The 19,786-nt window shown below is 46.5% G+C and overlaps 1 protein-coding gene across 10 annotated transcripts in view; it reads left to right on the plus strand.

Annotated features, from left to right (window-relative positions):
* MTA3 (metastasis associated 1 family member 3) overlaps window positions 1-18,956 on the plus strand; it is a 226,089-nt gene extending 207,133 nt beyond the window's left edge. For 8 of the 10 annotated variants that reach the window (XM_058683177.1, XM_058683180.1, XM_058683174.1 and 5 more), the window contains one exon: window positions 16,159-18,956. In XM_058683177.1, the coding sequence (XP_058539160.1) occupies window positions 16,159-16,268 (110 nt within the window). In that variant the 3' untranslated portion in view covers window positions 16,269-18,956. Of the gene's footprint in view, window positions 1-14,440; window positions 14,515-15,301 lie in introns of all 10 variants that reach the window. The other 2 variants (XR_009248394.1, XM_058683176.1) reach the window with 2 other exon arrangements.
* Window positions 18,957-19,786: the final 830 nt, after the last annotated feature.

The raw sequence follows: 19,786 nt of genomic DNA on the forward strand, positions 1-19,786 counted from the left end.
TGGAGACCTTCAACCTTGTTTAGGGAAAGACACTCATCTCATTTTCTGGAAAGACCTAGCTGTTGAGACACCTTTATCCTTCCATACCCTTTTGTCTTTGCTCTCCCGGCATGGTATGGAGAGGAAGGCTGGATGACATGTGCCTTACCTGTGTTATCTCATTTGATTCACGTGACAGAAGGTTCTACGGGGTCAGGGCATTTAACTGTTTTGCATAACATTGTATTTCTACCCCCTAGCACAGTGCCTGGAACTTAGTAGGTGTTTAATCAATGTTGATTGAATAAACAAAAGTGACTGAGAAAAATGAGACCTAGAGAGAGGTAAATTAAATTTTCCAGGGGCGCCTGGGTGGCTCAGTCAGTTGGGCGTCCGACCTCGGCTCAGGTCATGATCTCAGGTCCATGAGTTCGAGCCCCGCGTCAGGCTCTGTGCTGACAGCTCAGAGCCTGGAGCCTGCTTCAGATTCTGTGTCTCCCTCTCTCTCTGACCCTCTCCCGTTCATGTTCTGTCTCTCTCTGTTTCAAAAATAAATAAACATTAAAAAAAAAAAATTAAAAAAAAAATTGTCCAAAGTTACCAGGCACTGCATAAATGGATTGGGATTCCTATTCAGGTGTGGCTGATTTCAGAGTTTGCTCTTAACCACGGCTATAAAAGAAGTTGTGGCTCTCAAATATTTGTCAGCAAAGTAGAAAACGCAGAAGTCGTTCTCGCTAACTTAACGTAAGAAGTCAATATTGCAGGTCTTGGAGGACAGAATAGGTGACGGAACATGGTGAGGGGCACAGGAAGCAGCCGCCATCCCTAGGGCTGGGAGAGCAAAAGCAAGAAGTTGCGGTTATCACATGCTAGAGGCTCGAGGAGGCCCGAGGAGCTAGAACTGAGGCCCCGAGGAAAGGCGCTGCTCTGCGGGTGCTGGCATCTCTCAAGTGTGATGAGGCTGGTTCCGGGAGCGTGAAGCAAAGCTGGGAACGGAGCAAACTGCACCTGCTACAGGGCGGGGCGGGGCGGGGCGGGGCGGGTGAGGCGGGAGCAGGACCCGGCAAGCGCCTTCTGTGGCTGCCAGCCTTACAGCCTCCCTCTAGCACCCCCTACTGGTGTATCAGGGAGCCAGATGGCGAAGGAGAAGTATTTGCAGAGTCCCAGGCCCAGCGTCGCTAAGCTGAATTTAAATGGATGGGTGTGGAGCTGAGAGACAAGTGTAAGGGAAACACACATTGTAGAAAATGTCCCCATTTATTTTTTTTTTTAATTTTTTTTAACGTTTATTTTTTTTTTTTTTTTGAGACAGAGAGAGACACAGCATGAACGGGGGAGGGGCAGAGAGAGAGGGAGACACAGAATCGGAAGCAAGCTCCAGGCTCTGAGCCATCAGCCCAGAGCCCGATGCGGGGCTCGAACTCGCGGACCGCGAGATCGTGACCTGAGCTGAAGTCGGAGGCTTAACCGACTGAGCCACCCAGGCGCCCCGAAAATGTCCCCATTTTTGTACTCCCAGTGAAGCTTTTCCTTGGGATAAAGGGTCTATTTCTTATTTCCTTGGGACATAGGATCCAGACTAACCTGAGCTTCCAAAGTGAACTCAAAGTACTAGGGGAAAAAAAAATTAGGTCAATAGTGAGTTTTCATGAGATAGTCAATACCATCACTTACTGGAATTGATGGATACAAACTCATGGAAAAGCCTCGCCCTGTGATCCAATAATAAAATCTGTTAGCATTGCTACTTAATTACCAGCATGCCAGACAGATGAGCACACCAAACAGGATGTTGATGGACAGAACTAATTTAACTGGAAACAAAACCTGACTGTACTGAAATATCCAGATATCTCAGCGTTAGGGCTTCCTGTCCCCTTCTCAGGGGCTTGCCCCCCTTTATTCACCCTCCACCTTCAGCTGGAAGTTCATGATGATGGATAAAGAGGCTCTGGATTCCTGCTGGTAGGAAGGATTTTACCTGACATTTAAAAAAAAAAAAAAAAGGTGGGGGTGTGCCTGGGTGGCTTAGTTAAGCATCCAAATTCAGCTCAGGCCATGATTGTTGGGCTCTGTGCTGACAGCTCAGAGCCTGGAGCCTGCTTCAGATTCTATGTCTCCCTCTCTCTCTGCCCCACCCTTGCTTGTGCTCTCTCTCTGTCTCTCAAAAATGAATAAATGTTAAACAAAAAATTTTTAAATGATGGGCAGCTTCTTATCATCTTCCTGAAAGTCACTGTCTTTCATCTGGCCCTGGCCTCTTAAAGGCACCGATGGTTGGAAATCAGACCTCTGTGTCTTCTGTTAAGCTTAACCCTTGGCACAGGGCCACACCCAGCCCTCTGTGACTCCCCCACTGGAACTTAAACTCCAAGGGTGAAAACAGAATCTGCATACGTAAGAAGCCTCATTATTTGGGGTCAGTAATGGCAGGAAGAATGAAATGTCAAAACATAGACTTACACAGCTCCTTACCACTGTCCACTATACTCCAGTCTTTCCCGTCAGGCGGTGGGCCAGTAATGTGCCGCCTGCCATCACATGCTTTCCAAATCCTATCTCCTTTGCTGACTTGCAGGTGCTTTGGTGACCTTTTTATTGCCAGCGAGCCAAGTACCTACCACATTTGGCTGACTTGGTTAATTCCACGTAGCTGTGAGTAGAGAAAGCCCTGAGATCAGTGGGGAGAGAAGAGCAATTACTGGAAAAAGCCTTTCCATGTGTGAGAGCCCAAAAGAGAGGGCAACAGGGCAGATGGGATTTCTCTGTGCCACGGGGGAAAACGTACCTCTAAGTGTTTGGAACCATCTAGGATTAACTGCTCACTTCTCTGATTACTTCCTGTGTGGCCTTGGGTGAGTCACTCAGATTCTTGAAACCTGTTTTCTCCTCTGTAAAGTACAAATTTCATTTGCCTTAATGGGGTTGTGATAATGATTAAAGATATTGCGTCTACCTTATACCACTTGATCTGCCAAACTCTTTTTTTTTTTTAAGATTATTTTTTAACGTTTATTTATTTTTGAGACAATGTGAGAGACAGAGTGCAAGCGGCAGAGGGGCAGACAGAGGGAGACACAGAATCTGAAGCAGACTCCAGGCTCTGAGCTGTCAGCACAGAGCCAGGCACGGGGCTCGAACTCACGAACCGTTAGATCATGACCTGAGCCGAAATCAGATGCTTAACCAGTTGAACCACCCAGGCGCCCCTGATCTTCCAAACTCTTTATGAGATAGTTGTTATAACATGCATTTTAATAATGAAAAACCCCAGGCTCAAAGAGGTTGAGGGATTTCACTAAAGCCACACTGCTAACAAGTAGCAGAGATGAGATTTAAACTCCAATCTGGGGTTGTTTCCACTTGGTGTATAAGGACCAGGATTTGTGTGCTCAGTGCAACAAGTACCTGGGAGATGTTTATGTTTTCTCCATGTTGGAGATGGGTGTGTGTTTGTGAATATAGAGAGGAACATAGTAGGTGTTTTTCTGTACTTAGACTGTGAGGTATAAGCCATGATTGTCTGATCAAAGCTATCCCTCCATCTCCTGCCTCTGTGAGGCTTTTCTGCCCGTAACATACCCCCTACATTTTCTGAAATGTAGGGCATAAGAACTATATTAGTGTCAGAGAGAGGGGAGAAAAAAAGAAACAAGAGAAAATTCACAGAATCACCTAAAGGTGAAATGTGTTTAAATTAAATTATAGGGTACACCCAGCATTGACTCTGACTCATGGTAGGTATTCATTAAGTGCTCAGATTCTATCCCCCCACCCTTTTTAGAAGAGCTATTTTGAAAATTGTTAAGATATCAACCAAAGTTTTTGTAGTCATATGTGGATTGTATATAAATAAAGTGTCAACACATTTATTTACATTTATTTCTGACATAAACATAGGATTTCCAAAAAATGACTCATGGGTTTGCTTGGAAGTAAATGGGTGTGTTCCAAAGTATATTTGCACATTAGAAGGGCCCAGTATCTATAAAGAGAAATTGCCTTTGATTAAGCTATTTAAAGGAGTATTAAAGACAGGAAATCAGATTGATAAAGAGGGCTCATTTAGCCTCGTGTAGGCTCCTGCAGTTAGAGACCCTACAGCAGAGGGGATGGAATATCACCATCCTGAGACAGTGGAATCTTTTTCAGAATGAGGGCTGAGTCAGAAAACACTCCAGAGAGGAGAGAGAGGGGCTGACCCCTCTCTCCTGACCCCTAAGAAGATGCCCTGGCCCTCCCCGCCCCAGGGAGCAGATCTTTTATTCTGCTGCACAGGGACAGGCGTCTGGCTGCTATGTCTCTGTCTTTATCAAATGGGGACCCTAGAGAACAACTTCTGTTTTGTAGTGATATGACCCAGGGGACATCAATTGGAGGTGTGCTCTTGTCATCTTTTTCTGAGATGATACAGCTTTTGTCCCAGGGGTACTACTGAAGCCGGATTCAGTGTGTCGGGTATACCAAAGCCAATAGGCTCAGGAGAGAGGTGAGTTATCAGTGGGACAGAGTCAGGGCATCTGAGCCAAGGAAATTGATGAATGGTACAATAAACTCCTTTTTAATCTGCTCTCTTCTGGCTTATTTCCCCTGGGGTCTGTGAATACAGTGCAGATCCAGGTTTTTTTCCTTATTTGTTTTCCACATTGAGTAATATCATTTCTCTAAGTCCCCTATGAAGAGGGTATCCAATGTGGATGCCTCTAAGTACAATATTATGATCTAGGGTGTGAAGACTGTCCTTTGGACGACTTGTTTCTGACTCAGTGATTCAACAGCTCCAGCTGTTTGCATCCCAACTCCGGGAAATGGGGGGTGGGAGGTCCACTGTACCAGTGAGAGCAGTGAGGGCGCTCTGGGAATGCTTCTGCTGTCTTCACAAATCCCAACAAAAATAGACTTCCAGCAACAGCTGATGGCATTCCTAGGCACACTTGGGCCCAGGCCGCCTTCTGTCAACATTTTTATATCATTTCAAGAGACTTCATGTTTTGTTTTTTATCTTCCAAAATAGTGTTTATGGAAGAACATCAAGTGCCCCTGGATTTGCCTCTGATCTCCTTGTCTCAGGATGTAATGTTACAACCTGGTTTAATAGATAAAAGTGACTTTGAATTTTTTTTTCAGTATTTTCCAATGGATCATTATGGCCCCAGGGTTTATTGAATGTCAAGTAATTATAGCAGAGTACCTAATATATCTAGAGAGTTTCGGGACATAGAAGCATTATCTGAGGGGAGTGGATGCCATAGGGTGGCATTGTAGAGAAAGACCCAAGTACATTAGGCATGAGTAATTAACAACTTGGTGTTTTGGAATATTCCGGAAGGATGTCAAATCGGCCACCCCTGGGACCATTCCTGAGTTTACTAATATCAGTTTCTTCCAGAGAATACTTTTATCCTATTCCTGAGGGAAATACTAGCGTGTGAGCCTGTCGGAGGTCTATTCTTGACACCCTCTCAGCAATATGGAGATCTTAGAAGAGTGGCAGAAGTCCATGGTAGTTACTCAAGGGCCCTCAGCTCTCAGGGGCAGCTCTGGCCTCCTCAGTCAATCTCTGTTTGCCTGCAAGGGTCATTACAGGAAACCTTTTTTTTTTTAATTTCTTTTTTTTAATGTTTATTTATTTTTGAGACAGAGACAGAGCATGAATGGGGGAGGGTCAGAGAGAGAGGGAGACACAGAATCCGAAGCAGCCTCCAGGCTCTGAGCTGTCAGCACAGAGCCCGACGTGGGGCTCGAACTCACGGACCGTGAGATCATGACCTGAGCTGAAGTCGGACGCTTAACCGACTGAGCCACCCAGGCGCCCCAACAGGAAACCTTTTTAACCAACCTGTCCCAATGTATTCCCATTCTCAGTGACATGTAGAGGATGAATCTCTGAGAAAGAAAGGGAACCCCTGACTTGAGAGCTAAGTCCTGGTTTTTTTGTGGGGAAAGGTGGATGCTTGGGAAAGGAAAGTGAGGGAGACAGCAGAAGAAGGGGATTAGGTCCCTGAGAAACAACTCTTCCTTAGAGTAAGTGTGACCCATCCATCAAAAGAGCAGACACAGATGTCTGAGAAAGGCATTAGGACATCAGTATTAGATCTTGATACCCCGAGGAAGTAAAGATCAACTCCTGAAATCAACTGATTTAGGTATCCTCCTGAGCATTCTCTTTGGGTCCCAGGATGGAAGTGAGGAGTGTTCTGAATCTGCCGGGGCGGGGGGCCCAGGGCAATGGAAATGGAAGGATTTGTCACAGTCCAGTTGATTTGGAGACCTCCCACGGGGTTCATTTTAAGCTTCCCAATCTTGCTCTTTATTATTTTCTTTTCCTGTTTCCTGTTTTCCCTTCCAGATGACTGAGTACTCTTTAAGCTCAGAAAACATCTGAGTTATAATTTATGCATTTTTCTCCCTCAACCAAATATTTATTTTTATCAACAATTATTTACATATAGATGACTATGAAAAGCAATTAATGTAAAACTGAGGAGCAAGCTTGAAGGCAACTTTGTTAAACGGAGGTGCCTGAAGAAGATAATCTGAGAAGACTGTTTCCATGACAGTCTAACTGCAGCTTCACTGAGTGACAACAAGGAGCCCCTTTCCAGGGCAGCTGGGGAGCAAGGCCAAGAGTGAGTTCTGGGGAAACAAGGCTGACCACATTTAAGGTATCTGGAACTGTAAAGTCAGCAGAAGAAAGGGTCAAGATGTTGGACATTAGACCTATACTGGTCTTCCGATTTTCTTTTGTCTCTCCAGTTTTATTTCTCTGTGTCTTTTTGTTCTATTTTCTGGGAGACTTTCTCAAATTTACATTCCAACCAGATTTGTCTATTTCTCCCTTTATTCTGTCAGTTTTTGCCTTAGTATTTTGAAATTTTATTATTGATGGTATATATAATTAGAATTTTTAGGTCTTTTGTACCTTTTTATCACTGTGAAATGATCCTTATATATATTCTTATAGATATACATATATATATATATACATGTACATGTATATGTTATATATATATATATATATATATATATTTTTTTTTTTTTTTTTTTTTTAAAGAGAGAGCATGAGTAGGGAGAGGGGCAGAGGGAGAGAGAGAGAGAGAGAAATTTTTTTTTTTTAATTTTTTTTAACGTTTATTTATTTTTGAGACAGAGAGAGACAGAGCATGAACAGGGGAGGAGCAGAGAGAGAGGGAGACACAGAATCCGAAACAGGCTCCAGGCTCTGAGCTGTCAACACAGAGCCCAATGCGGGGCTCGAACTCATGGACCGTGAGATCATGACCTGAGCCAAAGTCGGACACTTAACCGACCAAGCCACCCAGGCGCCCCAAGAGAGAAAAATCTTAAACGGGCTCCACGCTTAGCACAGAGCCCAGTGCAGGGTTGTATCCCACAATCCTGGGATCATGACCTGAGCTGAAATCAAGAGTGGGACAGTTAATTGAGCCAGCTAGGCGCCCCTCAACTACACATATTTAAAATATACAACTTGAGGGGTGCCTATGTGACTCAGTCGATTAAGCATCCAACTCTTGATTTCAGCTCAGATCCTGATCTCATGTTTGTGAGACTGAGCCCCACTGACAACCATAGTGTCAGCATGGAGTCCACTTGGGAGTCTCTCTCTCCCCTTCTCTCTTTGTTCCTCCCCTGCTTGCACACACTCTCTCTCTCAAGATAAATAAACAAACTTTAAAAAAATAAGTAACGGGGCACCTGGGTGGCTCAGTCAGTTGAGTGTCCGACTTCGGCTCGGGTCATGATCTTGTGGTTCACGAGTTCGAGCCCCGTGTCGGGCTCTGTGCTGACAGCTCGGAGCCTGGAGCCTGCTTCTGATTCTGTGTCTCCCTCTCTCTCTGACCCTCCCCCCATTCATGCTCTGTCTCTCTCTGCCTCAAAAATAAATAAACGTTAAAAAAAATTTTTTTTAAATGAATAACAATAAATGTACAACTTGATAAGTTTAACATATGTATACCCCAGGAAATACCACAATCCCTTATCCATCCATTATATACTTAATAAACTTATCCATCACCCTCAACAACTTTTTTTGTACCCCTTTATAATCTACTCTCCCACCCACCCCATCTCCCCACATCATCTCAGGTGACCACTGATCCACTTTTTGTCACCACAGACTATATTTTTTAGAATTTTATATAAATGGAGTCATACAGTACGTATTGTCAGTTTCAGTAATTTTTTTTTTAGAGATCTTCAAATTCATTGATTCTTCTGCAGTATTTTTTTAAATTTTTTTAACGTTTAATTATTATTCAAAGACAGAGAGAGTCAGAGCAGGAGCAGGGGAGGGGCAGACACAGAATCTGACACAGGCTCCAGGCTCTGAGCTGTCAGCACGGAGCCCGATGCGGGCTCGAACTCACAAACCGCAAGATCATGACCTGAGCTGAAGGCAGACGCTTAACCAACTGAGCCACCCAGGTGCCCCTGCAGTATTTTTTTTTAAAGTAAACTCTATACCCAACATGCAGCTGGAACTCATGACCCAGAGATCAAGTCATATGCTCAACTGACTGAGCCAAGCACACGTCCCTCTTCTACAGTATTGGATCTGCTATTATCCCATCTAACAAATTATTCATTTCAGATTTTGTATTTTTCAGTTTTAGAATTTCCTTTTAGTTTTTTTATATTTCTCCTAAAATACACCATCTTGTTACCCATTACGTTCATCTTTTTTTTGACGTTTATTTATTTATTTAATTTAATTTTTTAAATTTACATACACATTAGTTAGCATATAGTGCAACAATGATTTCAGGAGTAGATTTCTTAATGTCCCTTATCCATTTAGCCCATCCCCCCTCCCATAACCCCTCCAGTAACCCTCTGTTTGTTCTCCATATTTAAGAGTCTCTTATGTTTTGTCCCCCTCCCTGTTTTTATATTATTTTTGCTTCCCTTCCCTTATATTCATCTGTTCTGTGTCTTAAAGTCCTCATATGAGTGAAGTCACATGATATTTGTCTTTCTCTAATTTCGCTTAGCATAATACCCTCTAGTTCCATCCATGTAGTTGCAAATGGCAAGATTTCATTCTTTTTGATTGCTGACTAATACTCCAATGTGTGTGTGTGTGTGTGTGTGTGTGTGTGTGTGTGTGTGTGTGTGTCTTCTTTATCCATTCATCCATCAATGGACATTTGGGCTCCTTCCATACTTTGGCTATTGTCGATAGTGCTGCTATAAACATGGGGGTGCCTGTGTCCCTTTGGAACAGCACACCTGTATCCCTTGGATAAATACTTAGTAGTGCCATTGCTGGGTCTAGGGTAGTTCTATTTTTAATTTTTTGAGGAACCTCCATACTGTTTTCCAGAGTGGCTGCACCAGCTTGCATTCCCACCAACAATGCAAAAGAGATCCTCTTTTCCCGCATCCTCACCAACATCTGTTGTTGCCTGAGTTGTTAATGTTAGCCATTGTGACAGGTGTAAGGTGGTTCTCATTGTGGTTTTGATTTGTATTTCCATGATGATGAGTGATGTTGAGCATTTTTTCATGTGTCGGTTGGCCATCTGGATGTCTTCTTTGGAGAAATGTCTATTCATGTCTTTTGCCCACTCATTCACTGGTTTGTTTTTTGGGTGTTGAGTTTGATAAGTTCTTTATAGATTTTGGATACTAACCCTTTATCTGATATGTCGTTTGCAAATATCTTCTCCCATTCTGTTGGTTGCCTTTTAGTTTTGCTGATTGTTTACTTCGCTGTGCAGAAGCTTTTTATTTTGATGAAGTCCCAGTAGTTCATTTTTGCTTTTGTTTCCCTGGCCTCTGGAGACGTGTTGAGTAAGAAGTTGCTGTGGCCAAGGTCAAAGAGGTGTTTGCCTGCTTTCTCCTTGAGGATTTTGATGGCTTCCTGTCTCACATTTAGGTCTTTCATCCATTTGAGTTTATTTTTGTGTATGGTGTAAGAAATCGGTCCAGGTTCATTCTGCATGTCGCTGTACATTCATCTTTTTTTTATAGATTATTTTTCTCTTTGTTTTTGGCTAAAGTTTATTTATTTATTTATTTTGAGAGAGAGAGTGCGCACACACAAACATGAGAGAGAGAGAGGGAGAGAGAGAATCCCAAGCAGGCTCCGCGCTATCTGCACAGAGCTCAGTGAGAGGCTCAAACCCACCATGAGATTATGACCTGAACCAAAACTAAGATCCAGACACTTAACCAACCAAGCCACCCAGGTGTCCCTATAGATTCTTTAACAAACTTATAGAGAATATTTTCTTTTTTTATGGTTTTAAATAATTATCTATTAAACATTTTTTTTAATATCTATTTATTTTTGAGAGAGAGAAAGAGTGTGAGCGGGGGTGGGCAGAGGGAGAGGGAGACACAGAATCCAAAGCAGGCTTCAGGCTCTGAGCTGTCTGCACAGAGCCTGATGTGGGGCTTGAACTCACAAACCATGAGATCATGACCTGAGTGGAAGCTGGACACTTAGCCAAATGAGCCACCCAAGTGCCCAACAATCATCTATTTTTTTATGTTTTTTTTTAAGTTTTAAAATTTTATTTTGAGAGAAAGAGAGAGCAGGGGAAGGGCAGAAAGGGAGAGAGGATCCCAAGCAGGCTCCTCCCTGTCAGCTCAGAGCCTGAGGCGGGGCTCAAACTCTTAAACTGTGAGATCATGAACTGAGCTGAAATCCAGAGTCAGATGCTTAACTGACTGAGCCACCCAAGTGCCCCTATAGTGAATATTTTATATCCATATCTGCTAATTCTAACATCTGAATCATTCATTAGTCATTTCTACTAACTGTATTTTGTTTTGGTGGGTTGATCAGGCTATTAGTTTTTAATGAATACTGGTCAGTGTGGATGGTAAGTTTTAGAGACTCCGGATTCTGTTATTTTCCACTGCAGAGTGTTGCGTTTTGTTCTAGCAAGCAATTAAATTGGCAGGTCACTTTGATTCTATGCAGTCTGGTTTGTTTGTTTGTTTGTTTGTTTATATTATTATTATTTTTAAAATATAATTGTCAAATTTGTTTCCATACAACACCCAGTGCTCATCCCAAAAAATGCCCTCCTCAATGCCCATCACCCACTTTCCCCTCTCCCCCACCCCCCATCAACCCTCAGTTTGTTGTCAGTATCCAAGAGTCTCTTCTGGTTTTATGCAGGCTTGGTTTAAAGCTTTAATAGGTCTGGTCTATTTCAGTTTTGCTCTGAGTTCCGTGAGATTTCAACGGAAAGACCAAGCTGTTTGTACAGCCCTTCCCACTTGTCAGAACTTGAACTCCAAACTCTGTCTTCCTAGTACTAGACAGCTGCTGAGGTTGCTGCTCAGCCTTTGTTAGCCTTCCAGCTGATGCTTCCATCTGGGCTTCTTAGGGTCCCACCTCACAATTGCATAGTTCCAGAATCGGCCAATGATTTGAGGGGGATTTGTATGTAGATATGGCAGCTTCCCTTTCCCTGTCCTCTTCCTTTCCAGACCTCCTCCTGTATTTCCAGCTGTATTGGCAGCCTCAAACTCTGAACTCTCCCTGATTCTTCAGCCCGCTTAGATTGCAGTTTTCTGCTTGAGCCATTTCCCTTTTGTACTGGAAAATGTGCCCACAAAGGAAAAGCCAGTTAAGGGTGGATCTCCCCTAATCTCACTTTTTTTTTTCAAGGATCATATGCCCTCCAGTTTTTGCCTGATTTTTGGTTGCTCTCCAGAATCTTCAAGGAGTTTTTTTTTGTTAATATTTTATCCAAAGTTTGTTACTATTATTGGCTGGAGGGTTAATCTAATACAAATTAGCCCACCATTATAGAATGCAGAATTCTTCAGTCTTTCTATAGGTTCCCTGCCAGCTCCCCTTGGCTCTCTCATGTTTGTTTGCTTGTTTATTTTTTTGATAGCATACTGTTTGTGTTTCATGGATACTGTATCTTTTTTCAGTCTTCTGAGGATATTTATAGCATTTTCTGTTTTTTAAGTTTTCTTCTCCATGAATAGTCTGTTTCTTCCAATTTTAATTCTTCTCTTTGTTTTTTGTTTTGGCCTCTGACGTTTATGTTGCAGGTTTTTCCCTGGTGACCTGTGGTTGTCTACGAATGTTTAAGAGTAGGGGAATAGAATCAGACTGAAAGCTCTGTGCTCTGCTTATGGGGGGAGACTGTAATACACTTCCCAGTATGGTGATCAGGCTGGACTGTTTGTTCGGTGACTCAAATGCCACTATCTCATAGGCTGGTCTCATAGGCTGGTCACATTTCCCAGAGAAGATTCTTCCCATCTATCTTAGTCCATTTGGGCTGCTATAACAAAATACTGTGGATGGATCACCTTTAAATAGCATAAATTTAGTTCTCACAGTTCTAGAGGCTGGGAAGTCCAAGATCAGGGTGCTGATATGGTTGAGTTCTGGTGAAAGCCCTTTTCTAGGTATCAGACTGCTGACTCCTCTCTGTGTCCTCACATGTTAGAAGGGGCTAGGGAGCTCTGTGGGGTCTCTTTTATAAGAGCCTTAATCCCACCCATGAGGATTACGCCCTCTGAGCACTTCCCGAAGGTTACCCCTCCCAATACCATCACATTGGGCATTAGGATTTCAAGATAGGAATTTTGTGGGGACACAAATGCCATACCATAGAACAGTCTCTCCCCCCAAAGTTGAAGGTTTAGCTGCATGCTTTCTGGGAGCTAAATGGGAAGAAGGCTGGAGGTCTCACCAGCAGTAGGCATATGTTCACTTGATTCCTCAGTTTTGGAGTAGCCAGCCCTGCCCTCAACTGTGCTTGTTGCCTAGTGTCCCCTAGGACTGAGACCCTCTGTCGGGTCCTCTTCAGAGGATACACACTCAGACTTGTGGGAGGCAGGCAGTTGCGTAGGGGTATGGAGTCAGGAGGGCTTCTCGGGGTCCAGCTGCTTCTCAAACAACCTTCAACTAATCTCCCTGCTTCAATATCTCTCCCTCACTGCCAGAGGTCTCTAGTGTTAATGCCTGAGCCACTTGAGAGCCCTTTAGACAAATTGGGTTCTTGGCTTTCCACACTGCCAGCTTCAGGTCTGGCTTTCTTGAGTGCATAATCTGTTATCACTCGTATATCTGCTTTCCAGCCTCCAAAATTCTGATGGTGCTTCTCCTCTGGGTTACAGAAGGGATGGAAATGAACTCAGAATCCAGCAGCTGGAAACCTTCAAGAAGGTTGCTTTCATTGCATTGGTTAGAGTGTAGAATCTCCAAGTCCGTGGACATGAAGTACTTCTGAATAGTTTAAACCGAGAGGGAAATGTTTGTAAAAAAAACAAGTGCTTATGAATCAGGGTTAGTGTAGACAGAAGTAGCAAATGCAGATTAATGCTTTTGAGAATGTATTTATAAGCAAAAGGGGGAATGATTTGGGCTATATCATCTAGGAAGGAGACCTGAGAAGGAGTGTCCATTTTGTCCTGGAGCTCTGTGCTGTGCTGGGGCCTCTGTGTCTGGGCCCGCATATGGCTCTTGTTCCTTGCTTCAAGGAAATGCAGTGGGACTGAGGAAGCTCTAAGCGCGGGGCAGTGAAGTGATAGCCTTGCAAGGGCAGATGGTAAGCACTGGGATTCTTCAGCCAGGAATGCAGAGAGGTGACATATCTCAAAACCACGGCCAGCGTGAAGAAGGCAGGTGTGAACCTAGATGCCAGAGGGTTGCTTTTGAAACTGAAGCAGGTAAGTTTGGCACAAATAAAAGAAAGCACAGTTCACCAAGGCAGGTCAAAAACTTGGGAAACTATTACAATTGGCTCTTCTTGCAGATGGCTTAATTCCACAGGGGCTGGACAAAAAAATGAATGACAGAGCACCCCCCCCCCTCACCCCCTGCAAAAAGAGAGAGAGAGAGAGAGAGAGAGAGAGAGATTTCTAAGAAATATCAGAGGCTCTGACACATACATAACCCTTCACTTAGACACTGAAGAGGACAGTATGCTCTTACTGGGATGGATGGAAAATGGGGCAGCTTGGTGTAGTAGGGAAATCTTGACCTGTATTAAGAAGATCTGGGTTTGGGGCGCCTGGGTGGCGCAGTCGGTTAAGCGTCCGACTTCAGCCAGGTCACGATCTCGCGGTCCGTGAGTTCGAGCCCCGCGTCAGGCTCTGGGCTGATGGCTCGGAGCCTGGAGCCTGTTTCCGATTCTGTGTCTCCCTCTCTCTCTGCCCCTCCCCCGTTCATGCTCTGTCTCTCTCTGTCCCAAAAAAAAAAAAAAAAAAAAAAAAAAATCTGGGTTCAAATCCTCAACTTACTCGCTGTATGACCTCGAGCAAGTTCCCACCCTTTCTGATGCTCACAAGGTTCTGATGAAAGTTAAATCCTGCAGTTATATATCCCAGAGTAAGTTCAATAAAGCGAATGTTAGCCTGAGTCCTAAACTCAATTATCTGGGTTTTTATTTAACACATATTTGCCAAGCCCTATCAACTACCAGGCTGTGTACATATATCTCCCCTATTCTAGAAAGGCTCATGAAGTGAAGGCGCAGCTCTGCTCCATCCTGCAGACCTTCCTCAGGATGGCGGGAGGCTGTGAAGGTGAGCGTCCCTTGTCCTCTCCTGGTTGCAGAGTGGCATGTGATGGGAGAGCATGTCTGAGCACTTCCTTGGCTGGGGCACCTGGTCCCATCTCAGCAAACAACCCCCACTGCCCTCCCAGCCACTTTCCTAATAACCAAGCAAAAGGTTTCACAACCTTGTGAGTGATACCAGATGACGATGATGTGGTTTGCAGGCCACTTCTGCTTTTCGTTTACTTGTTTCTGTTGAGAGTCTCTAGATAACCCACCCTGGGAAGGAGAGTTGAAGGTTTTGGGGGGAAGCAGAGGGGGTGGGAAGGAGGGGCCACTATGACACCGTGGGTGTTTGAGGTTCACTCCCCTCCTGTAGGAAAATGTGTTCCTAGCCTCTGAGTGCCCACATCACCATGATGAATTATGGTGACTTCAGATCACACTGTGTCTCCTCCAGGCTAATTGTGCTCCCCACTCCTCAGTATCTGCTCAGAGACGTTCTGCGATGTCAGTTTGATAAGCCCATCAGCACCGGCCTGGTATGCTGTATGCCTTGGCCGTGACCACCAAACCCGCCCATCCAAAACCCAGCTTTTAAGATACTTCAGTGTCATTCACATATTTTCTTGGCCTCAATTAGACTTCCCTCCAGCCTTAAACTACCCTGTGAGCTTTTATTTGAATTAATGCCAGACCGCCTTTCCTTGAAGTCTGTGACACTGTTGGTGGGAAGGCTGATTCTGTCCTTGCCCGCGCCTGGCCTCCTCCATCAGAACTCTTTTAACTTTGACCCTGTCTCTCTCCTTCCCCAGAATTCACATGCTGCGTGTCGGACTGAGCTATCCCTGTTTCATCCTATATGCCAAGACTTGCTACACTGTCCTGCTGATGTTCACAGTCGTGCCTGGGAAGGAGGCAGCCCCATTTCCAGTACATCTCAGTGGGAGACAGACACATGTGCCCCCTGGAGATTCGGTGGGGCAGGGGAAGAAACTGTGGGAGTGCACGTCCCCAAAGCTGCATCTCCATGTGTGAATCCGTGTCACCTCGCTTTCCTCTCAGAGACCTCACTATCCCACGGCGGGACCTGCCTGAAAATTGAGGGGACGAGGGAGCCCCTGCACCTCCTCCTTCTCTAGCCCTCTGCTCCTAGGCCCACCCAGCGGTTCCTCGGGCAGCGGGGCTGCTGAGAGCTCAGATCTGCGGCTGCCCTGCATGTGTCCGCTCAGCCCTGTCGTAGGCACCACGATGGTGTACAGGAGGGACATGGCATCTTTCTGAATGGATTTTTCTTAAGAAATGTGCCAGTGTTTATGCCGTTCATGATATCCCCCCATCCTTGCCGTTACTGTCACTTGGCTTTCTCTCAATAGGCTTCATCTTTATATTTTTTAACGGGGAAATTTTGCTCCCACCCCTGCATTCTATATTCGGCTCCCCCTCCTCCACCCTTCCTAGGTACAGAATTATGAGATTCTGACAAAAAATAAGAAAATCGTTTTTGGTAAGCCTGTGAGCTCTTCATATCACGTGTATTCTATTGTCGGAGAGAGGCTGGTGTCCTCTGGTTCTCCCTGGTCTCAGCTCCAGCAAGAGCAGGTGTTTAAACGGAGTCGAGCGTGTATATCACTGTGACAAGCCATTCGTGTACTGCCCTGTTCCCTTACAGCCCAGCCAGCCGCCAAGGACTTGCAGCCAGGTTGGTCCTTCCACGAGTCGCAAATCACCCAGGTTTGTTTTAAGCAGACGGAATCTGTTTGGCCTACGAGGGTGAAGTGAGAGATCTGTGTGTGCAGGTGAGTGTGTATGTATGACCACGAGCCCCCCACCTTTCTGGCCCAGACAGTTCTGTGAACACATGTGCCTAGGCCCCGGGAGACGTGCCTGTGACCCGGTTTTCCCTGGCTTGGGCTCTTCCTGTCTGCCCTCGGTACCAGCCCTCGCTGGCACGGCAGGCTGGCCATTCTGCGCCACTGTGCACACAGCTGCAGGGGCAGGAATAGCTTAGTGCCCCCCCCCCCCCAGGCACATGAGTCTGGCCACTCCCCTGTCCTCCATTTCAGGGACAGGCTGCAGGGCACAGGCTCACGGCACCGTGAAGGAAAACTGGAGTCTGGCCTTCCAGCTGTCCCTGGGGTCTGCAGCTGGATGAATGGCCAGACAGCCAGGTGGTTGCAGGACAGAATGACTACAATTGAGTTGACACTCCCCCCTACCTCCACCCCCCCTCCCTGACCTCCCAAGCAGAGTGCAGTATCGCTAAAATGACGACACTGTAGACATCTAGATCCTCAGAGGCTGGGTTCAGCTCAGCAAAGAGAACACGGTAGATGACAGCTGAAGGCGATGCCGAGAGATCGAGCTGCCTTTTCCCTCCAGTTCTGCAGCCAGCATGGCTTCTCTTCTAAGGAGCTGCTTCTCACCTTTGGCATTTGCAAGGGTGACCTGGGGATGTTCTCACCACTACCAACTCTTGGAGCTGTTTTGGGTTGTGGCTTGGGGCCCCGATGGAAGGCCTGTGTCAGAGGTGTCCAGGGAGCAGGGCGGAGGTGATAGGCATCGCCCTCAGGGTTCCCTGCAGAGAAGTCCCCTCCAAAAAGCCCTGGGAGAAGAGGCAACTGGCACTCTGCCTCCCATGCCACATGGTGTGTTCTCTCTAAAGAAAGACATGGGAAGGCTGTCTTGTGTCCCACCCTGGATTTATTGTCACACACGGACACAGAGGGTGCAATGGCTCCCTGGCCCTTACGCACACCTCTCCTGACCCATGTGATATGTGACTGTTGATTAGAGAAAAGTCTGCTGCCCATGACTCTGCTGCCAGCTTCCTTCTCTCTGCCTGTTGGGAGAGTCCCTCCTCACCCAGGCCCAGGAGATTTGGAGTTGGGGGCCAAGCCTGGTCTGAAAGGAGAACAGAGAAGCCCACCCACCCCAGTTGTAGCTCCCATTTAGCTCTGGGACACATGCAGTTTGCATTGAGCCACATGTACCAAGAAAGCTCTTCACCTTGTAGTAAGAACTCCAGGTTCTTCAGCCCCATCCTCCTACAAAGAGGCCGTTGACGAAGATCTTACGTTCCCATTTCATCTCTGGAAAGTTCCCAGCATTCTGATTGAACACTCCACGGACTGGAGGAACGACCCCCAGGAGCCTCTAACCTTTGCCTTGGCCGTTCTGAGCAGTTGGTGCTGAGAGGGTTTCCCAGCCACCCCGTTCCTGGGGCCCGAGTGTCACCATTGTGCAGTGAGCTTGTGGGGTGGACATGCAGGGTCTGTCTGCACGGCCACAGCAGACGTGCCCAGTGGCACTCGCTGTGCTGAGCCTGATCTGTGTTCCCTTGGTTGAAGACACAGAAGTTCACAAGCCATCTTCCCACTCTGCCATCACCACCTGCCCACTCCTAGAGATGGTGTCAAAGAGGAGGACAGACTGGTTTTCAGCCCGCCTCTCACAGCTGTACCTTGCCCACAGCCCCGTTTCTATCAGTCAGCGTCCAACCGGGGAAACAGAAGCCACTCCAAGTATTTAAAACAGAGGAGCTTTAATCCAGAGAACTGTTGAACACAGAAACAAGAAGAGCGGAGAGGCCGAACAGGAGAATGAGGGGCAGCCCAGAGGTGGAGAACGACAGCAGGAAACTGCCACCACCCGAAGCTGGTGGGACATGGGGAGAGGCTATGTTACCAGAGCACGGGGAGTAGAGCCACTGGGAGAAACTGGGGCCCACAGAGGCCGATCTCGTGGGAGCTGGGGCCATGGGGAGGCATGGTCCCTGCCGGAAGGGTCCCTACTCCCCAGGTGTGGGGGACAAATAGCCTGGCTTCTGCTTTCCTCGTGCTCTGTAGTTTCTTCAGGTGCCTCTCGTTAGTTAAACCCCACTGGAAGCCAGATGACCTGGGGTCCCAGGAGAAGCTCGCTGCAGTGGTCAGGCCCACCACTCAGAACAGAGCGGGGGAGGTAGAGGAGAGGGTCTGAGGGCAAGCAGGCTGGGATGTGTGTGGCCTCCGTCTGCCCTGTGTCATGTCCAGCCTGGTGTTTATGTTCCCACACTATCCTAAGACCCCGGTGAGGGTAGACAGAGGAGCTGCCCCTGTGGGGGGTTCATAGACTTTCACTCACCTAGAGAGGAGAATTCTTTTGGAAGGGAGGGGGGAAAGCCTTTATTCTTAACGGCTGTCCCTATTTTCCTTTGGGGGAATTTATGCATTTAGCAATCCCACCTCACCATTCCCCTCAGGAAAGCCATGTCCTAGTTTTCTGTCCATTCCTCCCCTCCATTCCCTCTGTCCCCAATTTCTGATTTTCCCTGCCAGAGGACACTAGCCTGGACCATGCATCAGTGGTCATGAGTGTTTCCCCAGGATAATTCATTCAGAGCGTGATATTGCAGTGTGGACTGTCTGTCTGTAAGTAGATGCCGTCTACTGATCAGTTTGTATCGTGTTTCCAATAAATTTCTGGAGATTATGCCTGGTTTTATGCTGTCCTTTGCTGGGATGGTGGCTCAGCCGGAAGGCTCAGTGCACGCTCGCCCCAGCGCTCAGCATCAGGTGCTCCTTGTCTTGGGTTCCCTGGCCCCCTGCGTAGCTCACGGGCCAGGCTGGTTAGGCTGATTTCCCCCCAGCCACACTGAGACTCTCAGAGGCCTTTCCCCAGGGTCTGCATTTTCCTCTACTGTCTCATAAGCCACATCCTGAGGACATGAAGCTAGGTCACTCCAGGAGGTGGCCGTTGACCCCTATGTCCCCTGGGCCTGGAGGTATGAGGAGAAACCTTCCCCATCAACCACTCCTGCACTGCTGTGCCCAGTGCTGGGTTGTGGGGCTGTGTGCTGGGCCCCCGTGTGAGAAGAAGGCTACCGAGCAGGTGACATGGACCCAGGAGCTGCACGTTACACAGATGGAAGTCCAGCACCTTCTTCTCAGGCCTGTAAGTAGAAGAGAAATGTATGAGTTTTGTTAAAGGGACAGGGAGCCTGATCCAAATGCCTTGCATTCTCCACTGTTTCCTGAGTGCCGAAACCTGCTTTGTAGAAATGATTCTCTGTTGTACATTTTATTGCTTCAAACCTGTTTGACTGCAGTGTAGAGTCTGTGTCAGGTGCTGTGCTAGGAGCCAAGGGGTCACTCAAGGACCCCTTCAGCCCCTGTCTGTGAAGTGCACCTATTCTTTGCCGAGATTTGTGAGAGATTTTTTAAAAAAGAGAGAGGGACACCGAGTTTCTTTCCATGGTTTCACGAGAGAAGCAAGATTGACATGTACAAGGTTACCAGAGACCAGAAGCCTGGTAATTAAGG

The sequence above is a fragment of the Neofelis nebulosa genome, chromosome 9 (assembly GCF_028018385.1).
Source record: "Neofelis nebulosa isolate mNeoNeb1 chromosome 9, mNeoNeb1.pri, whole genome shotgun sequence".
In the NCBI taxonomy this organism is placed as follows: domain Eukaryota; kingdom Metazoa; phylum Chordata; class Mammalia; order Carnivora; family Felidae; genus Neofelis; species Neofelis nebulosa.